Here is an 18,177-nt window from a genome sequence, read left to right on the forward strand (position 1 = left end):
CAATGGATGCCCTATTCAGCAAAACATTGGCCAGATTCACTGTTTTTATTCACTGTATTATTTGTGTTTTCTATGTAATAATTTCCCTTCAGGATACGCTGATTTTCAGTATTATGAAATGATCTAGTACAGAGAATCTATAATAACCATAACACAAAGAATAACAAAGAGTAAAATTATTACACTAAAATGTCTTTATATATATAAGTTGGAAATACGCAAAAGAATCTTTTTTCTTCAAGCATGATTCTCTGAAATTTCAATATGAGGAAACATATTCTGCGTTATTTCACAGAACTAATGATACAAACTAGCAATCGGACCCTACAATTTTGTCAAAGATGGCACTTGATATGTTAGATAAAACAAATTAATATTACATGGTATATAAAAACAACCTCCCATGGTGAAGGAGCAGTTGCACTGGTTAAGATAAAAATTTGCTGATTAAAGTAGATTTGCTTTTGAAAATTCTGAATTGGCAAAAGACAATTGCTTTACAACCGCTAACTTCTTCACTTTACTCAAATTCAATTTTCGACCATATTGTTGCAAATGTATCACTTATGTACCAAAAAGAAAAAAAAATGAAATTTTTCTTTTTGAACTTCATAAAACTCATTATACATAGCATAGCTGTTCATTTTAAAACCACTATAGTTTAAAATCTCATGATATAGAAACTTTATATAAAGGAAAAGATATGTCTTACCTCTTCCCACTGATGTATGTATCTAATTAACCTTGAAAGTCGTAATAAACGCAAGAGACTGAGAATTTTTGTAAACCTCACAATGCGAAGTGCCCTGGCTGTCTTGTAAACTTCCGAATCCATTCCTTTTTCTACAATGAGAAAGATATAATCCACTGGGATTGATGAGATGAAGTCAACCACAAACCAGCTTTTTAAATAATTCATCTTGATCACTTTAGGGTCCAGGATGATTTCAGAACTGTCTTCATTGACAGTCCCAGTCCTGAAATTCATGATCAAGTCCAAAAGGAAAACTGTATCTGAAGCCACATTGAAAATAATCCATGGTGTTGTTGTCTGTTCTGTAAAGAATGTGATTCCAACTGGTATGATGACCAGATTTCCAACCATCATTATAAGCATTATTAAATCCCAATAAAACCTACAATAAATAAAAGAAATCAGATTTTAAGATGTAAACAATAATCAGTCCTCCCCCTCTCCCACCACCACCATAAAAATTATTACAGAGTCAGACACGACTGAGCCCAAGCACAAAGTTAAATAAATGAACAAACTGCTCATTTTGTAAATAAGATAGCTCTTTCAGTGGCCATAAAGTTAAATCTAAGTAAAATAAATATATTCCTAAAGCAAGGCAGTGTGACTACAGAATTCTAACAGTTATTTGAGATGAAGTTATAGAAATAAGTTCATGAAGACCCATACCTCCATTTATCTCATAAAGAAGTAAAAATAAACTCCCTTTATAGTTACAATATGGATGAAAACAGGGAGATCTATATTATAAAGAACTACTTTAAAGAAGACTCTTTGGAGGTTCTTTGAAGTATTTTATATATAAAATCTTCAATCATAGATTAGAATAAACTAATAAATAGGGCACATAAAAACTATGGCACTGCAAATTTATAACTACAGATTAGGTCAATCACAAATTCTAGAACTGCCACAGCTTCATAGCACTCCAAATAGTTACGCTCTATTTTTCTTAATTTGAAAAGAGAAAACATTATTAATTTTGTTCTGAGGCTAAAAATATTTGAATAGACACTAGGTTTGAAATCAGAATCTACTTAAAATTTGCACTTTTAACACTGCTTAACTGAACAGCTACTTTAAATAGATTGCCACTATTTTTCCAAACAATTATTTGTTTAAAAGTTCTGATTTCATTTTCAACATAGCTGTGATTATTAGCCACCTTTTGAAACAGTCTTATCCCACCTTATATTAAAATTAGGAAGTTTATTCCAGGTTAATATTGTACTAATATAGAGTTAAGATTTATCAATATATGACAAATTCATCAAAGATTATTTTAATCTTGCTTTCATTTGATTTCTTTAAAGCCTATTGACACTGTAGTTAGGCTAGGGAATAGACCACACTTGTTACAGTACTTGTAAAAGTAAAGAAACAAATCAACTAATACAGCTCTATGGTCATAAAACAGTCTACAGAAACATGGGCTACTGCATTCTGGTTGAAGATGTAGTTTCTGAGCAGTTATTTTTTACAAAAATTGTATAAATTTTCATGATAGACATTTCTGTTAACCAAGAAATTTTTAGTTCACATTAGTTCTCCTACTTAGACTCTTTGGGCTACACTTTTTTAAGGCATACATTTGCATGAACCTTTCAAAGTTATTATCATTCCTAATTATGAGTGACTCTTCAGTTAAAAGTAGTAGTACAAGAACTATAATAGTCTCACTCAGCCCTTATTTCTACTCTCACCTCAGAATTATATAAAAGATTAATGTTTCTCCTTTTGAGGATTTCACCAGTCTTTCTGTCAAAACTTACCTATAGATTTATGGACAAGTATACAAATACCCATGTCAGTCATACATCATGCACTGGTAATTACAACGAAATCCTTTCTCTCTCTTTTTTTTTTCCTTTCCTAATGGAAATGCAAAATATGCCATTTAATACACTAAGGACAGAGGAGAGATGTAGATAACATGCAATACTGTAAAAGCTGTTTCACAAAAAATTGACATCACCGAAGTCTAAAATGAAATCATGTGTGCCCTGAGGATTTTCGCTTTACTGGACACTTATCATCTCTTCTCAGGGCTCCATTCTGCTTTTCCCTGAAAGGCTGCTGTTCCCTTGGGTGTCACACATAGCCCTTTTATCTTCTATTCTGCACATGCTCTTTGGGCAATATTATACACTCATCCATGTCTTTCATGATTAATTCATAACTGATGACTACAAAATGACTATCTCCAGTCCATTCCTGTCTTCTAAGCCTCCTAATCCTTATAATCGCAGTCTAATTAAATCTATCCCCTTGCATATCTCATACTCATGTCAGACAGCACACCCAAGCTCAATCTCATCACCTTCCCTCCCATAAACATCCCTCAGATGTTTCCCATGCCAGAAAATGGTACAATGTTATACCTCATTTGGAACCATCCTAGATGGTTGGAACCAGCCTAGGTAACCCCTGGCCAAAAATCTACTCCATTTCATTATTCAATCAATTACCAAGGCTGTTTGGTTCTAACATGTAAGTTGAATTCATCCGTTTGCCCTTTACCATTCCCACTGCAGCTGTCTTCAACCAGAAATTCTCACCAACTGTTTAATTCAGAGAAGAAGTTACTTAAATTATCTAACCTTAAATTATCTAACCCTAAATTTTCTTATCTGTAAAATAAAGATTATTATAGAATCAAATGTTTTTTAAGTACTATATGCAAATCACAGATGCTAGCATATAACAAGCTGTGGCACACAATGCTGGAGTTATACTTAGTATTCATTTACCTTTCCTTGCTTACCAAAAGAAATCCAATTTTGGGAGAGGAGTCAGGAGCCTTTTGAAAAATACTTACTTTTAAAAACATTCTTGTATTTCTGCTTTCGTTTTTTAAGGGAAAATCATATTCTACCCTTCTTAGTCAACAGAAATGAAAAGGATAGTGTCATCCACTCTTTATTATAGCAATAATGTTTACCACACCATGGCATTTATTAGTGGTGCTTAGTAAGGATTGAAGCCATTAGATATCTCAATATCAATATGATGCTCGATTAAACTTTATAATTTCCTTTTAAAGTATCATTGACCCTATTTTGCCATCATAAACACAATTCTGTAGACTCTGCATAATATAACACTTCTTTGGTTAACATGGATTCATTCCTTAGCCTGCAAGGAAAATACAGTTATCACTCACTCTAGAAGTTGCTTTAAAAAACAGCAATGAAGATGTTCCTGAAAACTGACCTCATGAGACTCACACCTCCCTGGCCACGAGTTCTCTTCTTAACTCTTTGCTCTGAAAGTTTCTTTCCCCCTTAACTCAATTTCTGTCTTGTACATTTTATTACAGAATTGTCTTTCCTACCCACCCCCTTTTTGCATACCCACTGTTGTGTCTCGACTTCAGACAAAGCTAGCTCTTGCTTAGAATATCTCAGAAAGTCTCCTGTCTATGTTATCTGATCAATTCAACCCACAAGTTTCAGAGCAACCATCTAACATGTAACATACACGTGAAAAACCAACATGGACCCTCTCATTTAAGTAAAAACACCAAGGCACTCCCTAATGTAGCTTCCTCCTCCCTTCTTATCTCTTCTTTAACATTTTATGGTAAGTACCTCATGACTCAAGCAAGATAGTACTTACTTTTAATCGCCATCATCATACCTAGGTACATATATAGGAGATATGGTTACTTCCATTCTAGGAATTCCTTTTCCTATCAGCATTCTACCTGTCTTTCAAGTTCCATTCTGGCAATTAATTTTTAGGTTGTTTTTTCTTTACAACCCCCAGAACATTTATTTTCAGTATGTTTCTTATTTCATTTTTGCTCTTGGTACTAATTATTTGAAGTTGAAAACTATCCTATCCTTACATGTATGTATGTGTATGACTCAGTCCCTTAGCTGTTCATATGAAACTAACATAACACTGTTAACTGGATAGTCCCTGATATGAAATAAAAAGTTAAAATAAACTATTTTGCCTTCTGTTTAACTTCTGCAGTAGTGCAGACAGTACCCAGGACAGCAAATGCTAAGAAGATATATTAATTAAATTTTAAGTAGAAACATACAGTTCACGAAGATATTTAAAGAAATCCTTTTTTAATAAGTCAAAGGTCATTAATGTAGTAAATACTTTGCTAATATACCTTTTGGGCTTCTCAGGTGACACTAGTGGTAAAGAACCCGCTTGCCAATTCAGGAGACTTAAGAGACACGGGCTCGATCCCTGGGTCAGGAAGATCCCCTAGAGAAGGGAACAGCAACACACTCCAGTGTTCTTGCCTGGATAATTCCCTGGACAGAGGAGCCTGGCGGGCTACAGTCCATGGGGTCAAACAGTCGGACATGATTGGGCAACTAACGTTTTTACTATATCTTTTATATTATATAACTCTAGATTTTATTGATTGAGGACTTTTATAATACAGGACACATTAAAATACACAGAAAACTAAGAGATTAAAAATATATTCTTAGGTCAGACAGCCTGCAAGCAAACAGTTTTGAATTTGACATCTGGTTTTGAATGTTATAAAATTCCTCCCTTATTCACCGTGCTCTAGGTAGTCTAGGGTTCAAATCTGCGTTGACTGTCAGAAAAGGCAATGGCAACCCACTCCAGTACTCTTGCCTGGAAAATCCCACGGACATGGACGGAGGAGCCTGGTAGACTACAGTCCATGGGGTCACAAAGAGATGGACATGACTGAGGGACTTCACTTTCACTTTTCACTTTCATGCACTGGAGAAGGAAATGGCAACCCACTCCAGTGTTCTTGCCTGGAGAATCCCAGGGACTGCACAGCCTGGTGGGCTGCCGTCCATGGGGTCGGACAGTCAGACATGATTGACATGACTTAACAGCAGCAGCAGCAGCATTATCTGTATGGTGTGGGGCAGGGTATTTAACTGCTGTGACCTTCAATTTTCTCCTATTCTCAGAGTTTCTCTGCCAGGCGGACTGCATAAAATCACATATGCAAAGTCTATAGAACTTGTGATATAGAAAGCTAACTTTCTCTATAAATCCAACACTCACCGGAAAACCAAATCTTGACAATTACAAGAGAATAATAACGTAGGTAATCATTTTTGCCTTGTACTAAAAGTAGACACAATTCACAAAATGGTATTTCAATGATAATTAATATATCACTAAAAACATGATCACTTTAATTACTAATAAATGATATTCATAGACAAATTATTTTTATGTTAATCAATTTCCCCCTGTAAGCGTTTAAGAAAAAACTTCTGGTTAAACCCTGCAAATGGTACCAGATGTACACATGGCTATATGGTTTTTCCAGTAGTCTTGAGAGTTGAACCATAATTCTTTTGAGGTGCTGGAGAAAACTTTTGAAAGTCTGTTGGACAGCAAAGAAATCAAAGTAGTCAATCCTGAAGGAAATCAATTGAATATTCATTGGAAGGACAGATGCTGAAGCTGAAGTTTCAATACTTTGGCAACCTGATGCAAAGACCCGAATCTTTTTCATTGAAAAAGACTCTGATGCTGGTTCTTTTCCTGATCTCTGATGCTGGGAAAGATTGAGGGGAGAGGAGAAGGGGGTGACAGAGGATGAGATGGTTAGAAGGCATCACCGACTCAATTAACATGAATTTGAACAAACTCCAGGAGACAGTGAAGGACACAGAAGCCTAGCATGCTGCAGTCCATGGGGTTGCAAGGAGTCAGATACGACTTAGCAACTGAGCAACATCTCTTTTACCTATGGTTGAAATCAGTTGATACGATAAACTAGTCCCCCGACTCACACTTAAAAGTCACTCCTAACAATTATATCTTTAGATGTCAAACATAAATTGGGCATACACTTGTAAACCAACTTATTTATCAACCTAAACAAATAAATAAACAAAGGTCCAGCTGGATTTGCTTTTTTATAAAACACATAATCTTTGCAATTATGTTTCAAATTTTATTTAAAACTGATTCAATTTTCAAAAGTCCAATTAACAGCCTGGTTATTGGGCATATATCTCTTGAATAACATGATGTCTTCTCTTAAATGCTATGTCCCCTTCCTAGTTCTATCAGTGGCAATTCACACCACCGTCTTAGCAGCCAATATCTGAGCTTTGATCTGACAGGTTCCCGGACATCCTTTGTCACCTTACAAATATCATTACTTACACACAGAATATGGGGTTAATGTTTTGTAGGACACATGCCTATCCCAAGCCTTGCAAAAAAGTTTTCCAGGTCAGCCCTAGTATGGAGTCTAATGCCTTGTTGTTTCACAGGGACTAATTCATGTCTAAAGGGGATGGGGTATGAAGGTATCAGAAAACACAGTCAAATATAGGTATTTTGAAGTGAAAATATACTACCTTTCTCAGTACAGTAAATATCCCAATTTGTAGGAAAGTTTAGCTTAACTTATGGATAAAATTAACTTAAACCGTATTTGAAGACAAATGCTTTTCAGTAAACAGCAATTTACCCAATAAGAACTTGAGTAGGGTGGGAGGTACATTATGTTTTAGCTAATCTTATTTATTAAAATGAGCTAATGGGACAGAAATTTAATTGCTAAGAAGGTACTGGATCTGTCCCAGGCCAGGAAGAAGTAAACAGGTTTGCTCTGCTTCCCCCTTCCTCTGAAACTGCAGTTTTTTCTTTGTGTGTTAATTTTCTTCCATAATGGCCTTATATTGGTCCATATACTCTCATTTGTGGCATTTTAAAATTCTGTTCACTTCTCCCCCAAACCTTCAGTTTCTATGACTTGGCATTTTCATAATTCTTCACTCATATTTATATATTAGCAGAAATTAACCTTCCTCAAGCTTTACCTGACATCCCTTTTTCCACCATTAAAGTGGGCATTCTATAAGATAAGGTCACCCCATATTTCTTCCTCTCTTCACTCTCTCGTTGGTCTCATCAGCCACACATGCTCACCTGATATGGTAATGTGAATGGTTATCACTGGCCTTAACCTCTGAGGTAAACTGATGCATTTCTAATTACATCCTGCATAGTTAGCGGCCTCTGAGTAACCCAGTGGAACAGACATCTCAAAGACTGAAATCCAAACCAATGAACCTTACAGCCTTAAAATAATTCTCCTGATATTATGTCTGCTTATTGTAGCATAGCTTCTTTTTTTTTTTTTTTTTTTTCTGCCAGCCACTAAGCAGAAAATTTTTAAATTATCCTTGATCCCTCTGTCATCCCAATTCTGGCCTTTGGTCATTTGCCCAGGCTTACATTCCTTCTAATACAATAGTTTTCATATTCAGATTTTGACGTTGTTCCAATGCCATAATCCTCTATGAAGTTTATATTATATCATTATTCTGCTTACTAATTTCTCTGTTTCTACCTGCCCCAGGAAATTACTTCCTATTTATAGCTACCAGACTTTTCCTATTGCTTGCAAAATGAAATGTAATCATTCAAAATCCTTTACAGTATGCACCAATCCTATATCCTGAAGCTTATCTTTTTGTACACAGATGATCTTCAACTAAACTCACGGTGGGGGAAGGAGAGGGTAGGATGGGCTGAGTAGCGCTGACATATATATATATATACAATCCCATGTGTAAAACAGATAGCTAGTGGGAAGCGGCTATGTATACTTACAGCTGGGTAACATTGTTGTATGGTAGAAACCAATACAACATTGTAAAGCAATTATTTAAAAAATAAATAAATAAACTTAAGAAAAAGACTGTTTTTCAGACTCTGTCTTTGCCGTTGCCAAACAAATGTCTGAGATTTTCTTTTCCCAAAACCCAAACCCTACCTCTACGTTAATGGTCAGCTTAAATATCAGTTTCTTCAGATTACCTTCTTTTATTCTATTCCCAGATGAGTTGGAGTTTTGTCTTCTCCCTGCCCCAAACTCCTATCTCAAGTTCTCTTTGTGAATTCCAGCATTTGAGGGCACTGACTAGTGAACAATGAATACCATAATGAGATGTCAGCAATAATTTGATAAAGACCATTTAATAAAAGATGTCTGAAGATACTGCCTTTGTGCTTATTCCAAGCCAAACTCTATGCCAGTTTTGTTTACACTTAAATTTATGTTAGAGTGTTTATTACAATATTATAAGATTTTAATTAAAATATATATGATCACTTGTTCTTTTGTATGGTTTGGAAATTAATAGCTATGTATTTATTTTTTACTTCTTGAGTGGTATGTCATATTTTTAGCTATATTTTCTTGCTTTAAAAAACAGGAAAAAATGATGTAATTCAAGGATACTTTCATTATATTATTCAAATTTACTTCAAATGAAGGCTACAACTTTTATTCCTCTGAACCAAAACATGTGCTTATCCTTAAATTTCCCATATGAAATATATTTCTATAAGTCTATAGCTTTAATCAGAAGTTACAGAATGAAGAACTCCCTGAGAATTAAGTAGTCCTATGCTGTGGTATTCTCTTTATGATGACATATAGATATTACATAAAAATAAAAACCCTAAATGTAGAAAATGTGAGTAGAAAATGTATAAAATAGCTCCTACTCTTTTTTAGAGTCCCTTAAAAAGTCTAATTTAAAACTATTTCTTAGCTTCTTAGTATTTTTTTAATCAAGTGATTTTTTAAAATTTTACTCTCCTTGACTCTCAGCATTTAATTCTTTAAGGAAAGCAAAAATACTGTCAGATGTCATGTCAACCAAAATGTAATCTAGTACCATTTATTCCAGTATAAGATTCACTAAGTTGAGTCTATTCTTAACTGTTTCCAAGGACAGACTAAAGGCCATTAGGTGATCACGCTGATGGATGGTCCCATGACATAGACAGTGAACACAGCTTTATTTTGAAGCTCAGTTAAACGACTATCAGTTGCGAAGGGCTTTATATTTGATGATATACTTTCATCTGATTGATCTGAAATTTTGAGAAGAAGGAAGGTGACTGATTTCTCCCTGTCTAAATGCATGGCTAACTAAAGGTGTATTCAGATTTGGAGTTTCCACTCCAAAATAATTCTTCCCTCATTACGAACATAATCTTCTCATCACACTGCTTATTCTCAGGTCATCCATTTTATCTCTCTTGTTGCTGATAATACAAGTCACTTCCCCTGTGTTTCTCATTGCTCAGTAGATCTCAGTAAGCCTTCATCTTCTTTGTTTATTCTAACCTGCTGATGCCATGTAGTTTTTTTGCATTATTGCTCCAGTTTGAGCATGTGATTTAAGGTTCAGAATGAATATCCAAGCACATTATTGTGTCTGGAATTCTGAAAAATGTCTACACTTTATGGATGTGTTGGAATGCGCCGATGATCCTCATTTTTTTATATAATGATACCTCATTGAATTTTGAAAAAGAAAGAACATCAAGGCACTGACGTATAAGTAATATTCATTAGATAACAGGCATTTTGTAAACAATTTTGATTACAAAATTTATTGTGATACTCAAAACAGCCAGAGACATGGGCAGCGTAATATAATCTAAATTTAACAAGAGGAAACAATCTCATCCAGTGAAAGATCTTTCTTAAATTCTTGTAGCAGGAAATGAGAAAACGGCCTTGAACCCATGACCAATTCCCATGTTTACCCTCCTTCTACAATGTTTAAAGCCTGAATAAATGATTCAAGGATTTTAAGTGGCATTAAAAAAAAATGCTTTCTCACAATATAGCCACACATTCACCTGTCCTTATCAGTCACCATGTGAAATGAGAACAAAATTGTTTTCACAAGAAGTGTAAGCCCTGGGCTTTGTACTTTCCATGCAGAAGCCATTGAGAGCTTAGCTATATCTCCAGAGATGTATGCCCAGTAGCACACATCAAATAAAAGAGCTTTGGGATTACCTGTTTCAAACTCTTTTCACCTTGGCCTGCAAAGATACCTCACTAGTATATAAAGCAAAGTCAGTTCAGAAGCTTTATATATAAGAAACACTTGGAAAACTAGAGTCAAATTTAGTACCAAGCAAATATTTTCTCCAAATACATTATACTAATTCCAAAAAATATCTTCCACAGAGCAGAAAGATACATTCTGAGAAATGGAAACATAAATGACATACAAATTCTATACTTAAGAATGTCCAACTTAATGGAAAAAGGAAAACTTGTACTTATTAAATAAGCCAAGAAGATAATTTAAGACCTGGTCATAAATAGTACACTGCAGGTACTATGGGTTTTCAAAAGAGAAAAATCACTGGTCATCTGTTTAAAGAAACTACAATTATTAAAGAAACTCAAAGACAGCATTTGCTGAGGACTTCCTGAGGTTGCCTTTTACTCATGGCACAACCATTAATTTATGAACATGTACGTTCTGCTTTCTGAGCTTGTCCTTATGCATACAAAGAGAATTAGGCACAACCATAGTCCTCAAGAAAATAAAGACTAGGAAAGACAATCAATAGTGTTTCTAAAACAGACTTAGAAAAAGCCTTCCTAAGGCACACAAGAGAAGGAAATGGCAACCCACTCCAGTGTTCTTGCCTGGAGAATCCCGGGGACGGGGGAGCCTGGTGGGCTTCCGTCTATGGAGTCGCACAGAGTCGGACACAACTGAAGTGACTTGACTTAGCAAGGCACACAAAGGAGAGAATGCTCAACTCTTCCTTGAGGGAAGGAGAGGTGGGCAGGGTCACAGAGTCAGTTAATTTATACCTTCCCTATACAACTGCAAAAACTTGTCTGGCCTAGACAATTCAGTTCAGTTGTTCAGTCGTGTCCATCTCTTTGCAACCCCATGAACTGCAGCACACCAGGCCTCCCTGTCCATCACCAACTCCCAGAGCCTACCCAAACTCATGTCCATTGAATCGGTGATGCCATCCAACCATCTCATCCTCTGTTGTCCCCTTCTCCTCCTGCCTTCAATCTTTCCTAGCATCAGGCTTTTTTCAAATGACTCAGTTCTTCATATCAGATGGCGAAGAATTGGAGTTTCAGCTTCAACATCAGTCCTTCTAATGAACACTCAGGACTGATCTCCTTTAGGATGAACTGGTTGGATCTCCCTTCAGTCCAAGGCACTCTCAAGAGTCTTCTCCAACACAACAGTTCAAAAGCATCAATTCTTCGGCACTCAGCTTTCTTTAGAGTCCAACTCTCATATCCATACGTGACCACTGGAAAAACCATAGCCTTGACTAGACAGACCTTTGTTGGTAAAGTAATGTCTCTGCTTAATATGCTGTCTGGGTTGGTCATAACTTTCCTTCCAAGGAGTAAGCATCTTTTAATTGCATGGCTGCAATCACCATCTGCAGTGATTTTGGAGCCCAGAAAAATAAAGTCAGCCACTGTTTCCCCATCTATTTGCCATGAAGTGATGGGACTGGATACCATGATCTTCGTTTTCTGAAAGTTGAGCTTTAAGCCAACTTTTTCACTCGCCTCTTTCACTTTCATCATGAGGCTCTTTAGTTCTTCTTCACTTTCGGCCATAAGGGTGGTGTCATCTGCACTATACCTCAAAATTTTATTGAGCAACACAATCGTTAGTCTCTAGGCTGACACTAGGCAGTTGCTAGATTTGCCACAGGAATGCCAAGAGAAATAGTCACCAAAAAGGGAGATAAAGGGAATAAATGCCATGAAAAAGTTAAAAGGCCTGGTGATGTATTTAATCTCTTAGTTAATGCTTTAGTTCCAAGGCAGTACCAACTGTTTTCTCTTCATAAATTTTAAAACTTGGCTTTTCCAGTTAAAATGAAAGATCATGATCAAGGATAGCCAAGAATGTGATCAAATCAAAGCTCAATTTAAAAATGCTAAGTTCTGTTTATAGTTATAAATTTTACAATACCATATTCTTTTCCTCAAAATACTTTTAAAAATAATATCCATTTATTTAACAGTCAAATTCTGAAGGTAAAGATTGATTTCCACAGATTCTAGGTTCTATGTGGATTAATAGGAGTAATACTTCCATTTAGTTGACATTTTTCCCTAAAACAATGGTACTGAAAGATGTTATTTCCTACTTGAATTGCATTGAGATTTTCACCCACTTCCAGCTGCATGTTATCTGAGGAGCAGAAGGAGTGATGTGTTGAGGAAGAAATGCTTCTACCAGGAGCATATGCTGCCAGGTCTGTAACAAGTTACCAGGGTGTGTGGGCAGAGTAGCATTTGTTGTGGAATACTTAAGAATTGAAGACCAAATTTCTATAATAGTCTGGGCAACTCACACAAACACTGGGACAAATATTAAGCAGAATTGCCAGGATAATGAGGAATTTCAGACACCTACAAAGGAATCACATGAAATACACTCCAATCCACTTCAGCCCCCACCAACAACTCATATATGTACTTTTCTGCATAGTTCTAACTAGAAGTGTTTGGCCTCTCTTCATTCACCTCACCCTTCTTCATTCAATGGTACTTACCAAACCTTTTTTCTTTTCTTCTTCAAAAAGAAGCAATAGGAGGTTGCTCAGCAGATAACTGAATACCATTAACATATTGAAGATACATGTGCTTTTCCTGTAGCCCAGTGACTTGAAGGAAAATGTTACATTTATTAAAAACTTACTAACTTCTGCAAGAAGATTTTGTGATTTGTACATTTTGCACATTTCAGTTCATGGCTTCCACCTTCAGGTAGAAGTGATAGGTTGGGTGTTTAGTTTCTTCAACAGCTAAAAAGCAAATACAAAACAAGAAACTTGTAAAGAAATAAAATCTCCGACTTGTTTTGGTGTCAGAGAGATACCTGAAAAAAAAAAAGTGAAGATTCAAGAACTGATCTTATATAGGTATCAAAGATAGCAATTCTAGGAATAATTATTTTGTTGTGTTTTGCAATTACTAACTCAAAAGTCTCTATTGTGATTACTAACTCAAAAGTCATATAGTCTATATGACAATATAAAGAATAAAAGAAAATATTAACCTATAGAATAGTTTTATGAGAATTAAATCATGCCAAAACTGTTGGCAGTTTAAAATTTGTATAAATGTCTTAATTTACATTTCTACCTGTGTCTGACCTTTTCTTTCACTAATCCTCAACCTGATCAAGGAGCTTTAGACAAGCTAAACTAATTGCTAATCCTCCGTGCATCCTTTTCTTGATTTCTTCTGCCTAGTTCCTCCCCGCAAGTGCTTGGAATACACTTCAGCACCTTACTTCTCTTCTTACCCTTTTCCATCCTCAAATGGACCAGCAATTCCTCCAGCCCAGTCCTAAATTCTCTAAGCCAGTCTCTCTTCTTTTTCTTCTACTTGTGTGGCACATGAACCTTCATTTCAGTTCAATTCAGTTGCTTAGTCGTGCCCGACTCTTTGCAACCCCATGGACTGCAGCACATCAGGCCTCCCTGTCCATCACCAACTGCCAGAGTTTATGCAAACTCATGTCCATCGAGTTGGTGATGCCATCCAACCATCTCATCCTCTGTTGTCCCCTTCTCCCACCTTCAATCTTTCCCAGCATCAGGCTCTTTTCAAATGAGTCAACTCTTCCCATCAGGTGGCCAAAGTATTGGAGTTTCAGCTTCAACATCAGTCCTTCCAATGAACACTCAGGACTGATCTCCTTTAGGATGGACTGGTTGGATCTCCTTGCAGTCCAAGGGACTCTCGAGAGTCTTCTCCAACACCACAGTTCAAAAGCATCAATTCTTCTGTGCTCAGCTTTCTTTATAGTCCAATTCTCACATCCATACATGACTACTGGAAAAACCATAGCCTTGACTAGATGGACCTTTGTTGGCAAAGTAATGTCTCTGCTTTTTAATATGATGAATGTATTAACCCTAATCTAAGAACAAGCAATAGCATCTCCAAAATACCTTTATGGATCGGAAGTGGGGGGTGGGGGGCGAGCAAATTTTCAATGTGGGAAAGGGATTTAAGAGGAATTTGAAGTAAAACTATTTCCTTAGCCAGCACACTGTTTTTAGTTAATTTTGGGTCAATAAAAAATAACAACATATCCCAAAGAGACTTACTCACACATCATACAAGATTGCAAAAGTCATTTATTTGGGTGAGCATAAACTCTCACAAGCCATCTCTTGATATTTTTTTGGAAGGTAAGGATCATGTATTCTATTACATTTAAAGAAAACCTGCAACAATGCAAAGCACACAGTAAGCCCTAGAGAAGCGTTCATGGACTGAGTAAATAAATTACCTCCAGGCACGGCCAGGTGCCCCAGGTATACAATCTAAAAGCTTTGTATTTTTTATGTGTATAGGGACAATTTTTTAAGGTCTATTTCTCCAACTACAATGGATGTACCATGGTCAGGAACCACATCTGTTTCTCCGTTCCACTGGGTGCCCATTGTCTAATTCAATGCCTGCAATTGCAGTGATTTCTCTAAACATCTACTGAATAAATGATGCATGAATACTCAAGGCTTTAAGAAATAAAGGCACAGTATTGGAATTTCAGTCTACAAGTATCCGTTCCTTAAATATTTCATTCTTAATATCAGGAAAATGTGGACAAGCTAGAAGATATCCAAAAGAGAATAAGGGGAAAAGAAAATTAAAGAAATGAAAACCTTCCTTGTGAGGAAAGACTTAAGAAGCTGAATACACAAAGCTGGACTAGATTAAAACTGAAGAAATGTGAACAGATTCCACACATTTTTTAAAGTAAAGAAGGGCTTAGTTTAAACAGTAGAGTGAGAGCATAGAGGAGGAGCCATGGAACTCACAGTGGCTGGGCTCACAAACCCCAACAGCTTCCAAGAAATCAGTCACAGAGGGCAAAACAAGAAAGTGTGTTGTGCTTGGGAGAATATTTTTCAAACACCTTGGGCCCCTGAGGCATCCAAGTGGCTTGTCTTGAGATCAGAACCCAAGGATTGTTTGGTCTTCAACCCATCCAGAGATCTATGATGGTTTCTAGTGAGTGGAAAGTTGCCATTCTCACATTGCTTGTGGTAAAACAAACACCCAAGGGAAAACGCTTTGTTTCTTATACTATAGTATAAGACAAATAGTATAAATTTGTCTTATACTATTTCTCCTTTGAGTAGAAACTATAGGTCAGATTTTAAAAGAATTTTTTAAAGGTATGTCATTTTAGAATGATAAACCCATTCACATTAAAAACTATTGGGTTTTCCAAAAAGTCATGATGTAAGACTCAAAGAATCTTGTGTTATCAGAAAATCTGCTTCAAGTTTCAGATGCCTCTAACTAGCCATGTGATCTTGGTTAAAACACATACCATTTTGTTTCAGATTTCTCCTCTGTAAATGTAATAAAACAGTTTATGTATGTCCCACAGAACTGCTGAGTAAATACAATGAAAATGATTATTGTGAAATTACTTCGTGAATACTAAGTTGTTTCATAGCAATGGGGAAATAGCTATTGTCTGACAAACTCCTACAGTGTCCTAGTAGTTTGACAGCCAATTTGAAAGGTAACAAAATAGTATTGTAATGGTGATTCCCCTTACTAGTGTTAGTTCCTAGAATTTCATCAAGTTACTAATACAATTAAGAGAATTCTAGAATGTTCAGGTTGATAACTTGTAAAAAATTTCATGTTGATATTGGACATGGTTTTTTTTCAATGTGTTTTACAATTTAATATAATGTAAATTTATTGAGGACACCAGTCTAATATTTTTTTCAGCATGTTTGATACTGTACTAGTACTTAAAATGCTCCAATTTATGGTTATTTTTATTGGAATTTTTTGGAAAACATAAAAACAGTATCATTTATGCCATAGCTATAGCACAATTTTCCTTATAGCATAGGAATGAATTACTAAAAAATAGTATTATCAAAATAGATAGACACAAATGCAAAATTATGTATTTCTTTCTGGCTCCATCCCAAATATGTTCCACTGAAAATGCACCCTAGATAGTGGAGTCATAAATTGGGCTTAAATATCCATTTCTTAAATTCCTACCTTTATGGATACTAGTAGACAGGTAAGTTCTATTGAGAAACAGAAGTCTTATTTAATAAGCATAATGTTCATTTTTTGCTTTAATTTTTCCAACTTAACTGCTCTTTCTTTTAAAATAAATGTATAGAAAAATAATAGTTATGTCTCTAAGCCAAAAATAGTAGTCCGTTATCTTGTCAGTGGTATTTTTATTATTGATCAAGACAAATTTATTGGTACTAAGAAAGAAAAAAAAAACTACTTAAGAATAAGCCTTTAAGAATAATTCAATCAGAAAGAAGACTAGGTTGGATGAAGAAATGCTGAAATTCTGATATCTAATATTATCTCACCCTTATAACATTGAGAAAAATCCCTTTATTATGGGTCTCTATCTTCTCCCCTATAGAAAGTAAACCTAGATGGGCACCAACAATCTTCTCAAATCTAAGAATTTTTAGGACTTATCTGTGTATCAGAGCAAGAAACAGAGAGAATTGAAGCCATCTTTAAGAAATTTAATATGAAAACTAAGTGGGAACGGGAGAGAAGAAAAGAAAGAGTAGTTGAGTAGAGGAAAAGAGACTGGGAGACTGGGGTTGACAAAAACTATTATGATAGCTCAGTTGGTAAAGAATCTGCCCGTGATGCAGGAGACCCCAGTTGGATTCCCGGGTCAGGAAGATCCACTGCAGAAGGGACAGGCTACCCACTCCAGTATTCTTGGGCTTCCCTTGTGGCTCAGCTTCCCTTGTGGCTCCAGTATTCTTGGGCTTCCCTTACTGCAATGTGGACCAGTAATCCTGCAACCCATGGACCGGTAAAGAGTCAGACAGGAATGAGCAACTTTCACTTTCAATTTCATAGAATGGATAAACAATTAGGTCCTATTGCATAGGATAGGGAACTATATTCAATATCCTGGGATAACCATAATGGAAAAGAATATAAAAAGATGGAGGTATGTGTATAAACTGAGTCACTTTGCTGTACAGGAGAAATTAGCACAACATTGTAAATCAGCTATATTTCAATGAAAAATAAATTAAGAAAAAGAGTAAACAATCTTTGTGAGAGAAAAATAAAATATGACTGGATTTGTGGAGAAGGAAGTTATAGGAGTCAAATATGCCAGAGAAACTTAGGCATCTTATGCCAGAGAAACTAGAAAATGACAACATGAAAACTTGGAGAGTAGAGGTGGGAAAGATTATAAGATCAGTTTTAGAGATAATGAGTTGAGTATGGTTAATATTTACATGACAGAAGACAGGGAACTGTAATATTCTAGAACTCAGAAGGGGTGTCAGAGCTGGGGAAACAACTTTAAGAATCTTTGTGTGGATTTGAAACAGCAACCATGGGAGAATATGAGTCTTTACAGAGGACATTTTGACAGTAAGGAGGAAACAGCCAAAGTGATGGTCATGAGCCAAGTCCCTCCTTGGGCAATAAGAATATGAACCAGAAAATGAGGCTGCAATGGAACCTCTGAGAGGAACCAGTGTTTAGCATGGAGAGTACAAAGAGACATCTTTCCAAGAATGATGGAGTGATTAACCACAGACAGCTAACTTTAGGTCTTACA

General features: G+C 35.9%; 1 protein-coding gene across 1 annotated transcript in view; it reads right to left on the minus strand.

Annotated features, from left to right (window-relative positions):
• HCN1 (hyperpolarization activated cyclic nucleotide gated potassium channel 1) overlaps positions 1–18,177 on the minus strand; it is a 446,451-nt gene that overhangs the window by 392,306 nt on the left and 35,968 nt on the right. The window contains exon 2 of the mRNA XM_040262465.1: positions 713–1,136. Within this exon, the coding sequence (XP_040118399.1) occupies positions 713–1,136 (424 nt within the window). The remainder of the gene's footprint in view (positions 1–712; positions 1,137–18,177) is intronic.

Source organism: Oryx dammah, unplaced genomic scaffold (genome assembly GCF_014754425.2).
Source record: "Oryx dammah isolate SB20612 unplaced genomic scaffold, SCBI_Odam_1.1 HiC_scaffold_20, whole genome shotgun sequence".
In the NCBI taxonomy this organism is placed as follows: Eukaryota; Metazoa; Chordata; class Mammalia; order Artiodactyla; family Bovidae; genus Oryx; species Oryx dammah.